This window comes from Choloepus didactylus, chromosome 13 (genome assembly GCF_015220235.1).
Source record: "Choloepus didactylus isolate mChoDid1 chromosome 13, mChoDid1.pri, whole genome shotgun sequence".
In the NCBI taxonomy this organism is placed as follows: domain Eukaryota; kingdom Metazoa; phylum Chordata; class Mammalia; order Pilosa; family Megalonychidae; genus Choloepus; species Choloepus didactylus.
Window position 1 is genome coordinate 49,362,666 of NC_051319.1, and position 19,899 is coordinate 49,382,564.

Genomic DNA, 19,899 nt, shown 5'->3' on the forward strand with positions numbered 1-19,899 from the left:
CATCGAAATGCTTTTGTATATTTATACACCATAGCAAAGACTATAAAGTACCTTTAAATTATACTGAATCATCCTGTATTATATAAATGTGTGGTTGGTATTCCTCTAACATATATAATGTTTCCTGTTTGGGAGATAAAGTGGATTTAAGCAGTTGGCAATGATTTAGCAAATTTAAAGAAATAGATAATCTAGATATGCTACCTGTGAATCCTATAATTAGGTAGAATTTAGCTTCTATCATTTTGTAACATTTATAGATTATAGCTTTGGATCAGAACTTGCCTTTATAGTCTTATTAAGTGTATAAATAGAACCATGAGAATATGATGGATAAAACCTGAGGGAAAAGAGAGATAACATTTGATGATGTGCAAGATATATGAACATCCCAAACCATCTACTTTTAAGAGTTTTCTGGCAGGTTGAGAAAGAGCTTCCATGAAAAGTTATGCCTGGTCCTAAAGAGTTTATGGAAAATGTTGTCATTAATTTTAGTATTAAATCAATGGAAAAGAGATTTTTTAAAACATAACAAGTTAGGTGGACACTATTTGTGGTCCTGTATTGCTTAGAAACGAACTTGGTAATCTACTATGCTAAGAACGTTATTTATAAAATAAAATAAAATAAAAGTCTTTGTGTTTTTCTATATTTATTTTACATTTAAGCCTTGTCAAGTAATTCAATTAATGTGACAAGAATTGCAATTACATAAGTAACTCTTGAATGTTCTCTTTTTTCTTGGTAGGAAGAAGAAAAGAATTCAGTCAGCTATCCTTCTCTCCTCAGCCACATAACTTCTTCTTTCCTGAATCATCCTGTCCTTCCAATGACAGAAAAAGTCCCCTCACCCACTTCTGAGCTGCTGGACGAATTCTCTCCATTACTGTCATCTTTGCCTTGTGATATTCATCTAGTGAATCTGAGGACAATACAGTCAAAGGTATATCCCAAAACATATCTATAAAAAAAAATCACTTTTAAAAAATATACTTGGTATGAGGGGGTGGGGAGAGGAAAAAGATACTGTGAGCATTTTTATACTTCAAGGAATGGTGAAGCAGCCTCCACCTTTAGGCAAAATCATTGTGCCTTTCATTGACGATTGCTCTATAGTTTAGAGCATATCCTGACATGAATTTATTTGATTTTCAGAAAAATTCTGCATAGTGAGCAGATCAAGAATATTATCTTCTTTTCACAGATACCGAAGCAAATGCTAATGAAGGTTACATATTTAGTAGATGGGAGAACAGGGCTTAATATCAGTTCTTCTGTTTCCATTCATTCCTCCTTATTAGCAGTATTTCCCAGGAGTTAGAGAAATAGAAAGCATAGTACTTAATTATTTCTACAACAGAAGCTTTGTATTTTTATATTCTTCTGAAAATCACTGCCACCCAAAACTTCATATTGAGAAACCAGCTGCTTAGTGGAAGTATAAAGATATATTGAAAGAAGAGCATGGGACAGTATTATTAGGTATGGAATTTTAATTCAGTTAGAAAGCTTTAGTTTACATATGTGCCAACTTTTAAAGTCAAAGAACTTGCATTTGAAAATAGGATTAGACATTTCACATAATTCTTACAGTTTATAGAAATGTGAATTGACCTACATTTAGCTGGCACTGGTAAGTGGTGTGGATTCTGTGATAAACATCTTATAGTAAACGGCCTCAGTTGACAAGAAGAGGATGCTTGTGTTTGAAGACAACATAACAAGAGATAAATATTTAGTTTAAGAACAAACAACTAAAGTGAACCAAGTAAAGTAAGGACAGATGTCCACAAAATAAGTCACTCAGGGCTTTTAAAAACTATATGTGCAAGGTAAATAACTTGTGTCTGGCCATGCAAGAAAATATATGTGGTTTGTAATAATACAAGTAATACTGGAGGCTTGCATATGTATCTCAATGTGTTGAAAAGTATGTTTGATTATGTGAATAAGCATGCTATGTGCTGGTTACTGCTACAGGCACTAGAGATACAGTCGTGAATAAAACAAAACAAAATGTCCCTACCATTCTGGAACTTAGAGTCTGGTGGGAGGAGACAAATAATTAAATAAGAAAAAATAAGAAAAACAAATAGTATGTTAAATGGTGATGAGTGCCACGGAGGGGGCGGAAAGGAAGAGTAGGGCAATTGGAAAGAATGTGTTGCCAGTTTGAATAGGATGGCTGGAGAAGGTTGCAGAGATAGTGATAATGGAGTAAAATCTGAAGGAGAGCAAAATAAAAGACAGATTTCTGGGTGGAGTTAAAAGCAAGCTTGAAGGCTCTGAGGTAGGAGATATGGTCAGAATGTAAGCTCCATGAGATCAGGGCTTTTGTTTCATTCATTGCCATATCCCCCTCCCTGGAGAGATGCCTGTGCGAAGTAGGGGCTCAATGACATAAGATTCTGCTATGGTCTTTTCCAGGTCTACTTTGCAACTCATGGAAAGAAGAGACTAGGGGTGGGCAGCCTCCCTGAGGTGACAGGTCATTAATTCATGAGCTAAAAGGGAAAAAAGGATGGAGTAGAGGACAGCAAAGACCCTGGGCCTCAGATGACCACCTTCCAGCATAGAAGGTGGAAAACATTAGTGACCTGTAGAACCTGAGGCAGCCACTGTTCTTTAGCCTCACTTCCAGATGACTCTTCCCCCATGACTCTTTGAAATATGATTATTTTCTGTGAGTGGCCCGAGCTGCCTGGAGTCAGTGGATGTGGGCTTTTACCTCCTGCAGACCCAGGCTGGCACGTTTTCCCAGGTCACCTCTTCTTAGCGGTTACCAACCCCTTACATTCCTCTTTCTGCTGTTTACTATCTTCCTATGATACAAATCTCGTTACTTCCCAGGGTAAAAATCCCACTGCCTACTGAATCAATTCATACCTTTTAGTGTTCAGGCCCTCTGCAGGGAGGCCTCCACCCGCTCGCACAGCCTTGTTTCCCTCTCCTCTGCTCACCTTTGGACAGGTGGGCCACCTTCCCTGCCTGCTGACTGAGTGACTGCCAACTCAGTTGCCATTTATAAAATGGGACAAATGTCAGTTATGCCTGCGTCGGGTTTATTGTGAGAAATACGTGCAATAATGTTGTGAAAGCCCTTTGCAAACAGAGGTGCTTTGTAAACATACGTTGTTATCCTGATGATGCTTTAGAAATGCCAACTCAGGTGCAAGTTGGGATTTTTGGCAGAGAGAATAGAGAGTAGTTTCAAATTGTAGAGATTTGACCATGAGGAGTAAAGGCTGAAATTTTAGTGCATGTCAGTAACTACCATGCTGGCACATGAGCAGAAGTAAATATTTGGGGCTGTTTTGCATTATCATATCAGTTGGTCCCTTTTAGCCTTTTTAGCCCTTTTTAGCCTTTGACTCTTAGTACATATTTCTAAAACCCAATGGTAATCCATAGGGATTGGTGCATTCAAAATGTCTTCTTTAAAGAATTGCTTTCTGTCCCTTAACCTCTGGTAATAGAAAGGTAATCATTGAAGGAAGGTGATGGATACTGATTCGAAGAAAGTGTGTTGCTTAAAAGGTGTCAAGATAATTCTGTGGTTATACTACAAGGAAGACAAAAACAACTCTGATTAAATCCAGAAGCCAACCCTAAGTATTTTGGATTGTATTCCTATTTTTGTAAGCATGCAACTCCCAGCATACAATAATGTGTTGTTCATTTGGAGACTGCAGTTCATTTTTCCCACTGAAATAATGTCAACATAGAGATCAGGTTCTAAGCAAAACCAGAGAAGCCTCCTTTGCCCTAAGTAAGTCTTTTCCTCGTGGACCACCTGACAGTATTTCTGTGATGAATATGTCTGGGTCCCTCCTTGCCGTGATAAGGCCTCTTCTCTCACAGTGGGATGCCAGATGCCCTGTCCTGCTCACCCATCCCCAAGCTGCCATGTGGTGGTTCTTCCATTCTAAACCTCAGTTTCTCCTCCTGACTCCTGGTGGAGAGAAGGGTTGTGGGCTCCAGGAACAATGAGAGAGGAGGGGTGGGGACTGGGGCTGCGATAACCCACTTTGGTGGGTTAGCAGTTCCAACTACCAATCCTCGGATTTACTGTGTCCCAATCACACAGGGAAGAATTTTAAAATATAAATTCTAAAGTAGATAATAATAATAGTCATCATTATTATTTTTATATTATTTAATATAGATTCTCTGAGATTCTGATGCAGTAGGTCTGGTGTGGGAAGCCCAGGAATGGCTAATTTGAAAAACTCTCCTTATGATTCCAGAAATTGCTGCATTATCTCAATATGCTACATGGGGAAAGTAATTGTTAGAGAAATTAAATGATTAAAATAAAAGTTATTCTGCAAGTAAACAGCAGAGTCAGGACCACATCCAGGACTGAATCTGAGGACTTACTTATACATGACCTCAGAGGTAGTGTTTGACTTTTGAGAGTTAATAAGTCGGTTCCTAAAAGTTTAATTTTTCCAGAATCGTCCTATATTAGTAGATAAGCTTACATTATGTTTTTATATAGGCGTATATAAAAAAAATTATATTTTTGGGGGGAAAAAATGTATGTCTTATTTTAGAAGTCAGATAAAGAGGGGATCAAACATCTCTTGAAACCCTCCTCACACAGCGTGCTGCGTGGTCCAGCACATTCCAGCCTGTTCCAGCCCCTCTCTAGGAATTTTACCGTTGATCTTCTCATCCTGTAGACCATCCTCCAATTCTCTTCTCTTTGCCACCCCCTTTTCCTGCAATATCAAGAACTTGAGGTATTAAAAAGAAGCTTCAATAGGGGCTGAAAACTCTGATACAGGAAGAGCACCGCTCCAGGGCACCAAACGGGAAAGCTGGGCCATCAGGAGGTAATCATTTCAGAAGGGGGTCTTGGTATAGAGGATTCTAGGAGACTGTCATGGGGGATAGATCAGGACTTGGGGTTCTGAAAAGTACAGCTGCAGTTTCAGCCTGGAATAGAGAGAGGGGCCAGGGGACTGGCAAGGAGGAACTTGATTAACCCATTAAGCTAACCTTCACAGAACCATTCCACTTTTATGTTTTAAGAAATTATATATAGCACAACTATTTTTTTTTCTGACTACTTCTGCTTTTTTGTTTAACAAGTCCTCTTGCAGCCTGAGTTCAGATGTTTTTATTTAATTAAAAAAAACATGCAGCATTTAACTCGTTATTCCTTGTGGAATTTATTTTGGTTCATGATTAACCGTTTCTTGCAGTTAGCCAATCATTTCAACACCAACATCACTTACTGAATGAGATTTTCTTTCCCTACTTGTTTACACTACCTCTTATTTTCTTTATAAGAGACAGTTTAAGGTTTTTATTTTATTTTGCCTTTCTTATAAGAATTGAGTAGAGTTTTATTGATCTCCTTATCTTCAGAAAAGGTGGAAATTGTGGAAAAAATGTTCCTTTGTTGTACTTATCTAAGAATAACCATTTGCCTTCCCTTTCTGTTATCTCATCTCATTGATCAAAATAGGATAGCTGTTATCAGACATTTTAATGAGTACCCTGGAAAATGATTTTCCACTGGTTATTTCCTGTCTCAGGACTTATAGCTAGGTGTCCAATTTTCTAATCTTTCCAGCTTCCAGAATGTACTAAAAATGAGCATTGCTAGGCATCATCAAAGAATCTGGGCTGGATAAAGAAATTTTCCCACCAGGTGTTTGGCCACACCGTAATCTATGTGCACCGTAGAAGTACGGGAGAGGTGTACTCACACTCCTCCTGGGGAATCTGCTCAAAGCAGTGGTTCCTGTCTTCCCCAGAAAAGAAATTGCACACACAATGTCCATTGCTGTTTGTAGAAGTTTGCTGAGTTGGGGGGCTCACATTATTGAAAAGCAAAGCAAGTTTCTTTTGACATGAGAGAGGAATAGCACAACTCTCACATTTTAAGTTCTCATCCACTTTGGTGGAGGAATATTTGTCTATTCCTTTCCTTAGGAGAGACTGTCATATACAGGTATATAATTTTCAGAAAGGCTTAAATCCTACTTGAAAGGGGATAAATGGATGGGTGGATGGGATGTGGATGTATAGAATTTAAAATTTCCAAATCTTGCTTTCTCCATAATAATACATTTTGAAAAATTGGGATTTTAGCTCTGCCAGAACCATTGACCAAATACTCCATTTCTCCAAGCTTAAGTCAGAAGTTTAATCTCATTTTTTTAAATTCAGTTTTACTGAGATATATTCACATACCATACAGTCATCCATGGTGTACAATCAACTGGTCACAGTACCATCATATAGTTGTGCATTCAACACCCTAATCTATTTTTGAACAGTAATCTCCTTTTGTTTACAACATTTTGTTATATCAAAAATATCTTTCTTTTTCCCCTACTCACTAGCTGTCTATTGGCACCAATCCATGGACAGAGCAAAGAACGACGCTGTTAAGAGCCCAGACTTTGGAGCCAGACTGCTCAGTTTGGAATGCAGCTCCTCTACTTGCTAGCCGTGTGACTTAGAACAAGTCACTTAAATCTCTGAGCCTCAGTTTCCTCATTAGTTACTCGAGGATAATAATAGTACCCACCTTACACATATTCCGAGAGTTAAATGAGTTAACATTTATCAAGCACCTAGAACAGTGGCACACGTAAGCACTCTGAGTGCTTGACGAATGAAGTTTCTCAACTGTCATAGTTCCGTTCATCAGCAGTTGTGATTGTTACTATTAAAGAAATACAAATGTTTGCAATTTTTCATAAAATAGAAAAGGTCAAAGTTTATTTCCAAAGTAAATCTTGATTCCACTTTGACCTGTTTTCCAGATACCCTTTATTTCTAATTTCTAAGATTGTTGTAAACAACATATGTGCAATTGTCTATAACTTGGGCATTATGCTAAGTCCTTTATGTGATTCTTATTTAGCCATCACAGCAAGATTTTATTGGTAGCCCTATTTTTATCCCATTTTACAGAAGAAGAAACTGACTCATGGATGGTAACTTGTCCAAGGTCACACACCAGTAAATGGATGTATGGAAGGCAAACCCCTGTGTGCCTGACTCCAGATCCCTGTACGGCCTCTTGCGTGGGAGCAGGGGAGGGATAGTGCTAAGAATCTGGGGAACATAGCCTATTTTTCTCGTCTATTCAGTAATTATGGGACACCCACGGAAGAGTATATCAAATGTGAACCATTGGGAAAAAATGATGAAGAACTAATATAGGGTCATTAGTGATCATTGCTAGTTGAGTATAAGTGAGAATGCTTTGTGATAGAGGTATCCTATACACTTAAATATAGTAATACAAACTTGTGTACCTCCTCAACCATTTCAAAGGTTGTTGTGAGATTAAATGATTTAATCCCTGAAAACATTTTGAGCGAATGCTAGATAAGTGCTTCAATTACTGTTATTGTCACTGTGTTGTTTTCTTTTTTAAGAGTTTGTTATATCTCAGTTCTCAAAGGGACTCTTAATGAGTCTAACCTAGTTCGCCAAATTTACGGAGGTCAGTGATTTACGCGAAGTCACATAACTGTTTCATGGTGAAACCAAACCTTGCCTCTGATCCGGCTTTTCTCTAAGCCCTGATGGCTTTTTTCTGCAAGCCAAATCATCTTCCCCACACTCCACCGAATTGCTGGAAAAGCCTCACAGGCCCAACTTTGTCTGGACATGGGTTTTGTCCCCTGAAATAAGTTCTGCAGTGGATTTTCCTTATGTGACTTTTGAACACCTCAGCCTTGCTCCAGTGATTCAGCCTCAAGAGGAATCTGACCTCTTTCACAAAGACAATTAATTAGAAGTTCACTCAGCACAGTGCTTGGACACTAGATCATATTTCAAAAATTGTAGTCTTTTCCCCTTCTTTTCTGTGGTCCAGATACTACTAATGTGTTAATGAATGTGAAAAACATTCTTCCAAAGTCTGTTTACTATCCTAGAGTAAACTCTATCCGTGTGACTGCTTAAAGGTGTGTTTTCCTGCATGCATATTCAAGTTAAATTCACAGTTTCCCTACTTTGAAAAACAGTTTTCTTGGAATTAAAATGTCTGGACAGACTTTGAAACTGAAAAACTGCTGCTTTTGCCTCAGGTATTTTTCCATGAAAACTGAGACTTTCATGAATATTTGATTCTTAAAAACTTGGAAAAGATGATTGTTATTTCAGTTAGTGTTTTAGTCCTTACAAAAACAATGCAGTTTCAGTTTTTTAAAAGGGCATAATTTTTTTCCCTCAGTGAAAGTTAAGTTTTTAACAATTTAATCTCTACTTTTGAATTGTTGGTGTAAATCCCTTGGTAGAATTCAAAGGTAAGATTCCAAAGGTATTTCCCTTTCCCACATTTTTTGTCCCCTTTAAGTCTGCTAAGGCCTTACACGTTCCTTATTCGGAGAGTAAATGTGTTGCAGGAATTTCAGCGATGAGTGCTATCAGTGGCTTTTATAGGATGGTCAGGCAATTAACAAATGGCCACATTCCATAGGTGAATAGTGATAAGTGCTTTTAAAAGAGTCTAATTAAGAGATAATCTAATCTGTGAAACTGAATCAGGACTTTGATATGATTTTGATGTCTAATCGTAAACATATAATTTGGGGGTTCTCTGCTGAGTTGCAAAGTTATAATGACAGGAAAGGAAATTTGTGAATAAGAACATAAATGAGAGTATTATATATAATTTGTAACTATTATGAGAATAATTGCCAATATTTATTTGTTGGATTATGCTGATAGAAATAATAATAGCTAACATTTACTGAGGGCTTACTATTCACCAGACACTCTGCAAAATGCTGCTTATGTTATTTCATTTCAGTTAATCTCCTTTTTATGGAAAAGGAAAACTGTGTTTTGCTGAAGTCAGCAGCTAGTTAATGCAGAGCTAGGATCCAGATCACAGGCTGCCTGACTCCCAGCCCAGGCTCTGAACCACATATTTCTACAGCTTTTGCACCAGCACCTTCTGCCCCTAAGAGTAATATTTTCAAAGGGTTAACCCACACGGTGATCCCATGAAGGAGGTGGACAGTATTAATTAGCTCAGGAAGAATAAATGACCATTCTAAGGTTTCACAATTGGCACATGATAGAATTCTCTTGTCAGTCTTCTGGAGATCTTGTATAGATAATAAATGAAGGATTTTTCTTATGTGCTACTTTTGTGCTATTTTAGTAGTATGTGAAATTTATTAAAATTGTGTCAGAAATCATTATCATATGACTTATACTTTCTGTGTGTATCCTAAGTAGTCCTGTGGTGACTCAGAATTCTTTAAATGACTTTGTTCTCTCCCTTCAAACAAAATCTTAGCATTACCACTGCAAAACACCAGTGTGAAACATCTTAGCATAGGTTATTCCAGCCAAGAATCTGAGGTAAGGACAGCTTTAAACTGTTCAGGCACATTAAAATCAAATCAGTGGTGGGGATGCTGGCAGCTACTCAGAAAATATGTCTCTATAGCACAGTACGAAATCTTATCCCCTAGTGAGGATGATCAAGAACTTGGGCATATTAATATCTGTGGCCAGAGAAAGGAGAAACGGATCATTTTCATTCTCAAATCAGTGCCAAGCAGCATACATGTCTCTTTTGAATAATTATGCTTTTCTTAATTCTCCTGAGGATTTTTAATTCATTTTGCTAATTATCATAAGTATCTCTCCACTTTATGAAATATAAAATTTATTAATATAATTGTAATTTAAAATATTCAAAGACCTGAACCGTACATGACATCATTATTTAAATGGATGCAAGAGTTTGTACTGCAAGAAAGTGTATACTGATACCCATAGCTGACTTGCCATGTTTAGTATTTTGCTTTTTGCCTACACAGGGAGAATAGCTTCTGTGATGTGAATTTAAATGATACATCTAGCTAATAAATGTGGATTGACCTGGCAAATGATGAGCATAACTAATTCAATTTATATGTTTCTTGTATAAAAATAATGAATAGCTACATTAAAAATTAACAATGTTAATGCAATTTACAAAATTTAGTTTTTAATAAAGGAGCATGTTTCATTCTTAAGATTGATGTTATACCATTCAGTGACCAGATAAGGACTAAACTCAGGTACACTCTATTCAACTGATGTATGTGTCAAAAATAAATTGAAGCGCTTTATTTGAAGAAACTTTGATAAGACCATCTGCAATATTGTGGACAAGAAGAAACCAAAGCCATCAGATACCAAGAGGGAAACAAAATGATGAGGGTACTTAATAAGTAACCTTGGAACATGATATCTCCTGAGCCCAGGGTAGAAGGGGGAGGCAGGCATGTCGCAGGTAGACGAGCATGGTGACATATAACCTGCAAGTAGATGAGCACAGTGAACATGCAACCTGAGGGGCAAATGGCTTTGCCTAACTTCACTGCAAAACAAATGAGTGGTTGAGGTTTGGGGATGGTAAAATCAAGACAGTGGTATGTGCAGTACTGTAAATACTTGCTTTAATGTCTCTGTAACGTATTGACATTCTGCTCATTTTCAGGTGAGCGTTGGATATTCTGATGAGGCAGCCTTGATTCTCCACAGAAAAGGGTTTGATTGCCGGTTCTCTAGCAGAAACACAGGGCTGCTTTGCTCCACTACTCAGGGAAAGGTAAGTTGTTTTTGCTTGTCAAGTTAATGTGCTTTGAAATCCTCACTTTCTGCAGATAATCCTGAAAACAAGATAATGTTTTATTTCCCCTTCCGTGGCTTGTTCCCCTCAGCCTGCAAATTACTAGTCTCCCCATCTTAAGAAAACGCTTTCTTGACCTTCAGTCTCCTCTCCTTGTCAACACTGGAATTCATAGCTGGAGCAGGTGAACATTTGAAAGCAGTTCTCTCATCATTTCCTAGGCCATCCATTTCTAATCTTCAGAGCATTTTCTCACCACTCCCCACATGTCCTCTTCCCCCAGCCACACACACTCACATACAATCTAGTTCGTCGATGGCAAACCCAAGTTCTATAGGGACCAAGGCAAGTTTCATGGTGACCGAAGTGGGTTGGGTGCCATAACAAGGGATCAATACGGAGTGTTTAGACTGTGGCCAGTGGCATAATCATCCACAGTCCAGGTTGCAGCTGGACTTAGTGTCAGTTGTTTCCTCAGGGGAAATAAATGCAAGTCTGGATCTTCACAGTCCCCCAGATTTGCCCATGAGCCAGTGCTGCAGGCCAAACAGATCATCGGGCTGAACACTGCTTGTAGGATGCCCTTTTTTAAATTTCTGTGTAAGTTGGTCTTGCTGGCAGTTCCATCAAGTGCCTCCCTGGAAGTTAACAAACCTCTGGTCTTCAGCCCCTGGCTCAGAGCAGGCTGTAATTTAGAGAAGGGAGTCAGGCCAGTTCTAGCACTCAGGCAGGTCTGCCCCACCAAGTAACTCAGTGGATCAAGCCATCCTCCAAAGCCCCTTCGACACACTATGGACCAGGCTCAGGACTTAGTTCCAAACGTACATACTAATAGTATGTGCATAGGACTCGAAAAGAAGAGAAGGAAAATCAGGTATGGGAAATAGAAAAGCTTACCATTCTTTCACCCACCCTCCAGGGAGATGTTGCTAAGAAGGCACTGATACTTTACTTTTTTCATTATATTTGCATTCTGCTTTATTACCGATGATCTGAATACTCTTGGCTGTGAACATTAACATTCTGACATTAAGGCATTGCTTCTTTAAAGGGGTTATAAGTTCAAGAGAAACACATTAGGATAACCTAGCAGGGGTGAGGGAGGCTGTTTTCTAAATGACCTCCTTACCCTACGCAGCTCTCTGGGTCTAACTAACATAGTGAGCTTCCTTTGCTGATGGGCCTGTGTCCTATCTCTCACATGTATTGGAACAGGAGAGAAAAATAGTTGAGAACCACTATTGTGAGGGATACATGTTGGCTGAAAGAGATTAAGGATATTTTTTAAGCTTGTCAGCCCACAGATGACCTTTCTTTTTTGAGAAAATAACCCATGCATATGATAAACTTCCAAACAGTACAGAAAGGAATGGAGAACAAGGCATTATCTCACCATTACCAGTTTCTAATGTTTCCCTCCAGGGATAGTCTGCATGGTCAAGCACATATATGTGTAAATAATGTCCCCTGCCTTTTTTTTCCTACTTAAAGAGAACAACCTAAACATACAGTATTTTACTCTTTCCCATCCTTTTTACTGAATGTAGAGATGTACTACAAATTTCTGTTCAAAGTTGACTTTAAATATGATTTTAAATTTTTATCATTTACTTTTTAGATGTTGGTACAGAAACTTTTTAACAAGTTTGCTGTTGAAAGTCTCACACCTTCATCATTATCCTTGATGCATTCACCTCCAGACGCCCGGAATATAAGTGAAATCAACTTGAGTCCCATGGAAATCAGCACATTCCGAATCCGTTTGAGGTGAACCTGGCTTTCAAATTTGGATTGGGAAACATTGGTTTTTATACCTTCTTGGTTTGACGTGCAATAAGGAAGCACATTATTTTAGCTTCTGGCTACTGTGAGAATATGAATTCTGTGATTTTTTTTTTTAACCAGTACAGTTTGGGGGGGTGATAAAAGCCATGGTATAAACCAGTGTTTAGTGTTGTTTTTAAGTTCCTTCCTTGAACTACTACCATCAGTATAATCTGATGAAATAAAAGAAGAAATGTCTAAAGACAACCTCTCAACAGATTGTATCTCAGGTTAAATGCTAACTAATTATATCTGTGTTGGGGGTTGTGAAGAGGTTCTTATAAGTATTCATGTTGCTGATGCTTTGTTTTATGGAAATTCCCATCTGACCTAAATGGAATAAAAAGCTGGTGGGTAATAGCTAATGGCCAAAATGGTTGCAATTGTTCATACAAGTTAGAAAATTTGCGTGTTGAAATATGTGGAAAAGTGCAATCCATCAACCATTATAATATACAAAGTGGATTTTCACACCCTTTGTAAGTAGTTCCGGAACTATCAGATTTTCATTCATTCAGCAGTAGAAAAAAAGAGGCATATTTTCATTACTTGACAATGTGGGATAGGTGCAATTTATTCCATTGTCACTAAAATAGAAGAAGGAAATCCATAGGTACCAAAAACCTATTTTGGGTACCACAAAGTGTCTTTTTACACAGCTTATTTGAATACAGGTGTTCTGAGATGAGGTTTTCTATTTTAAAATTACCATATCAAAATAAATGTGCCTTATTTTTTTATATGTCTTGTTAAATCTTTTGGTGTCCATATTGCTGTCTGGGAGGGGGAAGGATGAGGGAGTGAGGAGGGGGGGATGGGACTTTCTATGATACATAAATTGTATAATTTTTGCCTGACAATGCTGGCCACATTCTGATCTATTTCATTAAATTTGTGCTGATGTTGCTCTAAACATTTTGACTATTTGAATGTACCGAGATGTCAAAAAACAAAACAAGAAAGAAAAATATTGCTAATTAAAATATGCTGCTGCCAAGGAAACTGCAACTTGATGTATGGATTTTGTAGCAGGCAAAATCCAGATACTGTTTCCATTTCACAGTAGAAAACCATGTTGAAGAGAGAATGCTTTAAAATAGAGCCTGTTTTGAAACCCAGTAATGCATAACTCATTATGATTTCTCTTATTAAAAAATATGTCTGTTCATTTCCAAACTTTTATATGTGCTGAACTCAAAGTGAAGTTCTACGCCCTTGTACCATTGCAGTACTTTCAATAAAATGTATTTGGGATCAGTATTTCCTTAACATTAAGGTGATAGCAACATTAGCAACATTTAGAGTATTCACAGCTTAAGCATAGAAAGACTCCTTTGAGTATGTGCAATTTTGAAAGTTCTCTTTGTGTTAACTAATAGATTTAGTCTTATCCGGCTATAAACTTCAATTTACTTCCTGTCATTCAAACATCTTTATAGACAAAGCCTAATTTCTATTTTACCATGTAGTCTGATTATCATCTTGATTTTCACTTAAAATGCAGCTCCCTAAGATATTTTGTTAAGTTATGTTAAATTCGTAAACTCCTTTTGCCTTTAATACCTAAGGAAATAATACCAGTGTTGATGAAGATATTACAAGAGGGTAATTTCATGCAATAAACATGTACTGTAAGTTTCCTTCCTAGTTTTTGGGGGATAAACAACTAAAATATGAAAAGAAAAAAGCATCCTTTTTGTGAACATCTACAGATGTTAGAATTTCCAGAAGCAAATCCCAGGAATAGTACAGGTATTTCCATTGCTTCTTAAGTGTAAAACCTTCTAGGGGAGTTAACTGTGTCCTGTGGTTAAGTGGGTGTGCTTAATTGTTCCGTAAATTCTGATCAGCTGAAATAAAAAAAATCTTGCTGCAATAATAGTGGTTTTGCCACTTCTGGTTTTGCCACTTCTGGTTGAGATATATCTGTCCCATGTCAGTCAGGGTCTTATTCAGTGTATGTTACCACTGGCTGTTCAAAGGTAAAGTAGAAATTCTCTTTAACCTGCAGATTTCTGCTTTTAAAAGTTATTTTTAGAATCTGTCATCAGGGAAATGAAGAGAGGATGCTTTTGCTTTGGATTGTGGTCAAGAACTGACTAAATAATTTAGTGTCTCCAGCATATACTAAAACCATACATTTCAGTTGTGGTCTTGGTAGTATATTTGTTTGCTTAAGTTTTGTTACATTTATTACCGCAGATGTTCCGTTGACCAAATAGTTCATTATTCTCTCTTGTCTTTTTTTTATTATTATTATTTTGATTTGGGGTCATAACTGCAGTGTTTGAGAACTCGGCATCCTTGTTTTCTACAAATACTGATTAAAATAAGAAGCTAGAAAAATGTGTTGTACAACATTGTAATTATCTTTCCATGTCTTTATTGTATTTGTGCCGAAATGTTTTCACATGCCTTTGTCTGGAAAAAAATCTTCACTTTCATTTTGTTTATGTTGATCCCCTTGAATCAACAGGTTTTGATATTTTCTCTTGGAAGATTTTATATCTTTTTGGGAATATGTAATATAAGATCTCTAATAAAAGATAATCTTATCATGTGCATGGTCCTCTAGAGTAGTTCTTAATCCTATTTTGTAAACAAGATGGCTTCCAAAACCATAAAACAATAAATTCCTCTTGTTAAACCAACATATTGTATAGTATTTTTTACAGCAGCCCTGGCAAACTAAGACAATGGCTAAGAGAAAAATGAGTAGTGCCTGTGTCCTCAATGATGTTGAGCTGCTGAATAAACCAACTCCAACCTTGTTATAGGAAATAGCAAATCACTTTACCATGTAAGCCATTTTGGGTTTGGTGTTATGTTGCAAACAGCTGGAAAGCATTTTAATTGATACCCTCCACACCACTGCCTCAGCACCATACTCTCTTCTTTGGATACCTTGCCTAAGTGGTATGTGGGTATGTGTACATTTGATGTACTTGAGTAACAAAGATTTGGTCATAAAATCAGTCTCTTAGAACGGAGCCTCTTCTTGTGTCTCAGGTAACCCTTACACCTTGCACATTTTCTTCAAAATGTTTTAATATGACTTTGCTTAATTAATTATATCATGTGGAGATTTTTTTTTTTAAATATTAGTGGGGGAAGAAAGATTTTTTAAAGTACAAAGTGAATCAAGGACATCTAGCAAAATGCCTGAGGATTGCACAGTGCTTTGACATACAGGTATAGTGTGCATTTCAAGTGAAATGTGGATTTGGACTGTCTCCTGTGGTAGGATGACCCTTTGGAGTGTCAAGCAAAAACTGGAGGCAGAGAGGAAGAGGAAGAAGGGTTGGGAGTGGGAGCAATGAGTCAGTAAGGGCTTGTTTCCTTGAAGTGTTTCAGCCAACTCTCTAAATATTTTGAGCCTTTTTCAAATAGATTTGCTTTATTGAAGGGCTATAAATGAGTTTCTGAGGAACTGCCAAACTATTTTCCACAGCAGCTGCACCATTTTACATTCCCACCACCAAAGAATGAATGTTCCTCTTTCTCTGCATCCTCTCCAACACTTGTTATTTTCCATTTTTAAATAGCATTCTAATGGGGGTGAAATGGTAGCTCATTGTGGTTTTGATTTACATTTCCCTGATGGCTAATGATGTTGAGCATCTTTTCATGTGCTTTCTGGCCATTTGTGTATCTTCTTTGGAGAGCTGTCTATTCAAGTCTTTTGCCCCTTTTTAAATTGTGTTATTTGTTTTTTGTCAAGTTGAAGGATTTCTTTATATATTCTGGATGTTAAACATTTATCAAATATGTGTTTTCCAAATATTTTCTCCCATTATGTAAGTTGTTATTTTACTTTCATGATAAAGTCCTTTGATGAACCAAAGTTTTTAATTTTGATGAGGTTCCATTTATCTGTTTTTTCTTTTGTTGTTTGTTCTTTGGGTGTAAAGTCTAAGAAACCAGTGCCTAACACAAGGTCCTGATGATGCTTCCCCGTGTTCTCTTCTAGGAGCTTGATAGTTTGATAGTTCACACTTTAGTGATTCACCTTGAGTTGACTTTTGTACATGGTATGAGGTAGGAGTCTTTTTTTTCTTTGCAAATGGAGATCCAGTTTTCCCAGCACTATTTGTTGAAAAAATTGAGTTGTCTTTGCCCCCTTGTCAAAAATCTGTTGGGCATAAATGGGAAGGTAAACTTCTGAGCTATCAGTTCAGTTCTGTTGGTCTCTATGTCTCTACTTGTGTCAGTACTATGCTTTTTTTTTTTTTTTTTCCTTCCTGTGGATTTGTAATAAATTTTAAGATTAGGAAGCATGAGTCTTCCAACTTCATTCTTCTTTTGCAATATTGCTTTAGCTATTTGGAGCACCTTGCCCTTCCATATAAATTGGATGATTAGCTTTTCCATTTCTGCAAAGAAAGTTGTTGGAATTTTGACTGGGATTGCATTGAATCTATTTGGGTAGGATAGACATCTTAATAAAATTTAATCTTCCAATCCATAAGCACAGAATGTCCTTCCATTTATTTTAGGTCTTCTTTATTTTCTATTAGCAGTGTTTTGTAATTTTCTGTGTACAAGTCCTTTATATCTGTGGTTAGATTTATTCCCAGATATTTGATTCTTTTAGTTGCTATTGTGAAAGGAATTTTTTTCTTGAATTCTTTTTCCGAGCGTTCATTGCTTGTGTATAGAAACACTAGAGATTTTGGGGTGTTGATGTCGTTCCCCACCACTCTGCTGAATGCATTCATTGACTTTAAGAACTTTGTTGTGGATTTTTCAGGATTTTCTGTATGTAAGATCATATCATCTGCAAATAGTGAAAATTTTACTTCTTCCTTTCCAATTTAGATGCCTTTTATTTTTCTTTTTCTTTCCTAATTGCTCTGGCCTGAACTTCCCGAACAATGTTGAATAACAGTGGTGATAATGGGCATCCTTTTCTTGTCCCTTATCTTAGAGGAAAGCTTTCAGTCTTTCACACCGTTAAGTAGGATGTTAGCTGTAGGCTTTCATATATGCTTTGTATCATGTTGAGGAATTTTCCTTCTGTTCATAGTGTTTGAAGGGTTTTTATCATGCGTTGGTGCTGGATTTTGTCAAATGCCTTTCTGCATCAATTGAGATGATCATTTGTTTTTTTCCCCCTACATTCTGTTAATGTGGCATATTACATTAATTGATTTTTTTATGTTGAACCAACCTTGCCTACCAGGGATAAATCCCACAGATCATGATGTATAATTCTTTTAAAATGCTGTTGGATTTGGTTTGTTAGCATTTCACTAAGGATTTGTGCATCTGTATTCATAAAAGGTATTGGTCTGTGGTTTTCTTTTTGTGTAGTATCTTTATCTGCCTTTGGTATAAGGGTAATGTTCGCTCGTAGAATGAATTAGGGAGTATTCCCTCTTCTGTTTTCTGGAAGAGTTTGAGCAGAATTGCAGTTAAATCTTGTTGGAATGCTTGGTAGAGTTCTCCTGTGAAGCCTTCTGGTCCTGAGCTTTTCTTTGTTGGCAGGTTTTTTTCCCCATGCAATTTTATTGAGATATATTCACATGCCATACAGTCATCCACAGTGTACAATCAGTTGTTCACAGTATCATCATAGAGTTATGCATTCATTATCACAATCAGCCCTTGAACACATTCATCACTCCAAGAAAATAAAAACAAGATTATAAATGAAATTTAAAAAGAACACCCAAAGCATCCCATATCCCCCATCCCCCCATTACTCATTTACTTTTTGTCCCCATTTTTCTACTCATCTGTCCATACACTGGATAAAGGGAGTGTGAGCCACAAGGTTTTCACAGCCATATAAGCTATATAGTTACACAGTCGTCTTCAAGAATCAAGGCTACTAGATTGCAGGTCAGCAGTTTCAGGTATTTCCTTCTAGCTATTCCAATACACTAAAGGCTAAAAAAGGATATCTATATAATCCACAAGAATAACCTCCAGAATGACCTCTTAACCCTATTTGAAATCTCCCAGCCACTGAAACTATTTTGTTTCATTTTTCTAACCCCTTTTTGGTCAAGAAAGCTTTCTCAATGCCTTGATGTGTTGGCAGGTTTTTGATGACTGATTCAATCTCTTTAATAGTAATTGGTTTGTTGAGATCTTCTATTTCCTTTTGAGTCAATTTAGGTAGTTGTTTCTAAGAATTTGTTCATTTCATCTAGGCTATAAAATTTATTGGCTAAAACTGAATTATAATAAAAAAAATAAAAAAAAATAAAAAATAAAAAAAAATTTATTGGCATACAGTTGTTCATAATTTGCTCTTATAGTCCTTTTTATTTCAGCAGTGTCGGTAGTAATGTCCCCCTTTGTATTTCTGATTTTCGTTATTTGTATCCTCTCTTTTTTCTTTGTCAGTCTACCTAAAGGTTTATCAATTTTGTTGATCTTTTCAGAGAACCAACTTTTGGTTTTGTTGATTTTATTGTTTTTTCTATTTCACTTATCTCTATTCTAATCTTCGTTATTTCCTTCCTTCTGCTCACTTTGGGTTTAGCTTGCTCTTCTTTTTCTAGTTATTCCATTTTTAAGGTTATGTCTCTGATTTTAAGTCTTTCTTTGTTTTCAGTGTAAGCATTTACAGCTGTAAATTTCCCTGTCAGCATGGTCCTCACTGCATCCAATAAGTTTTGGTATGTTGTATTTTCATTTTCATTCACCTCAAAATATTTCCTAATTTCATTTTATTTCTTCTTTAACCTCTTGGTTCTTTAAGAACATGTTTAATTTCCACAATGTTGTGGAAATGTTCCGTTTCTCCCTCTGTTACTGATTTCTATATTCATTCCATTTTGGTTGGTGTTTCAGTTTGCTAAAGCTGCCAAAATGCAATATGCCAGAAACGGGTTGGCTTTTACAATGGGGATTTATTAACTTACAATTTTTAGTTTTTAGACCATGAAAATGTCCAAATTAAGGCATCAACCAGATGATGCCTTCTCTGAAGAAAGACAGCTGGCATCTGGGACTCCTCTGTCACACGGAAAGGCACATTGTCAGCGTCTACTAGTCCTTCTCTCCTGGGTTTCATTGCATTGGGCTTATGGTTTCAGTGGCTCCCCACTTCAGCTTCTGTGTGTTCTCTCTTAGCTCCTCCATGGCTTTTCTCTAAACTCTCTTTGGGCTTTTTCTGTCTTTTATCCCTTCATAAAGGTCTCCAGTAAAAGGATTAAGACCACCTTGAATGGGCTGGGCTGTATCTCAATTGAAATAACCTAACCAAAAGGTCCCACCCCCAATAGTCTGCACACACAGGAAAGGATCAAAAGAACATGGCCTTTTCTGGGATACATAACAGCTCCAAACTACCACAGTCAGAGAAAATACATTGTATGATTTTATAAGAGTTGGAAAATTTTCAGTGAATGTCTTCTATTACTCTTTCTGCCCCTGTTCTCCTCTCTTCTCCTTCTGGGATACCCATAACACGTATATTTGTGCGTTTTATGTTGTCACTCAGCTCCCTA

At 37.0% G+C, this 19,899-nt stretch overlaps 1 protein-coding gene across 5 annotated transcripts in view; it reads left to right on the plus strand.

The window, feature by feature from the left end:
* MAN2A1 (mannosidase alpha class 2A member 1) overlaps positions 1 to 15,087 on the plus strand; it is a 186,683-nt gene extending 171,596 nt beyond the window's left edge. For all 5 annotated transcript variants that reach the window (XM_037802306.1, XM_037802302.1, XM_037802303.1 and 2 more), the window contains 3 exons: positions 752 to 946; positions 10,481 to 10,591; positions 12,231 to 15,087. In XM_037802306.1, the coding sequence (XP_037658234.1) occupies positions 752 to 946; positions 10,481 to 10,591; positions 12,231 to 12,383 (459 nt within the window). In that variant the 3' untranslated portion in view covers positions 12,384 to 15,087. The remainder of the gene's footprint in view (positions 1 to 751; positions 947 to 10,480; positions 10,592 to 12,230) is intronic.
* The last annotated feature ends 4,812 nt before the right edge of the window (positions 15,088 to 19,899 follow it).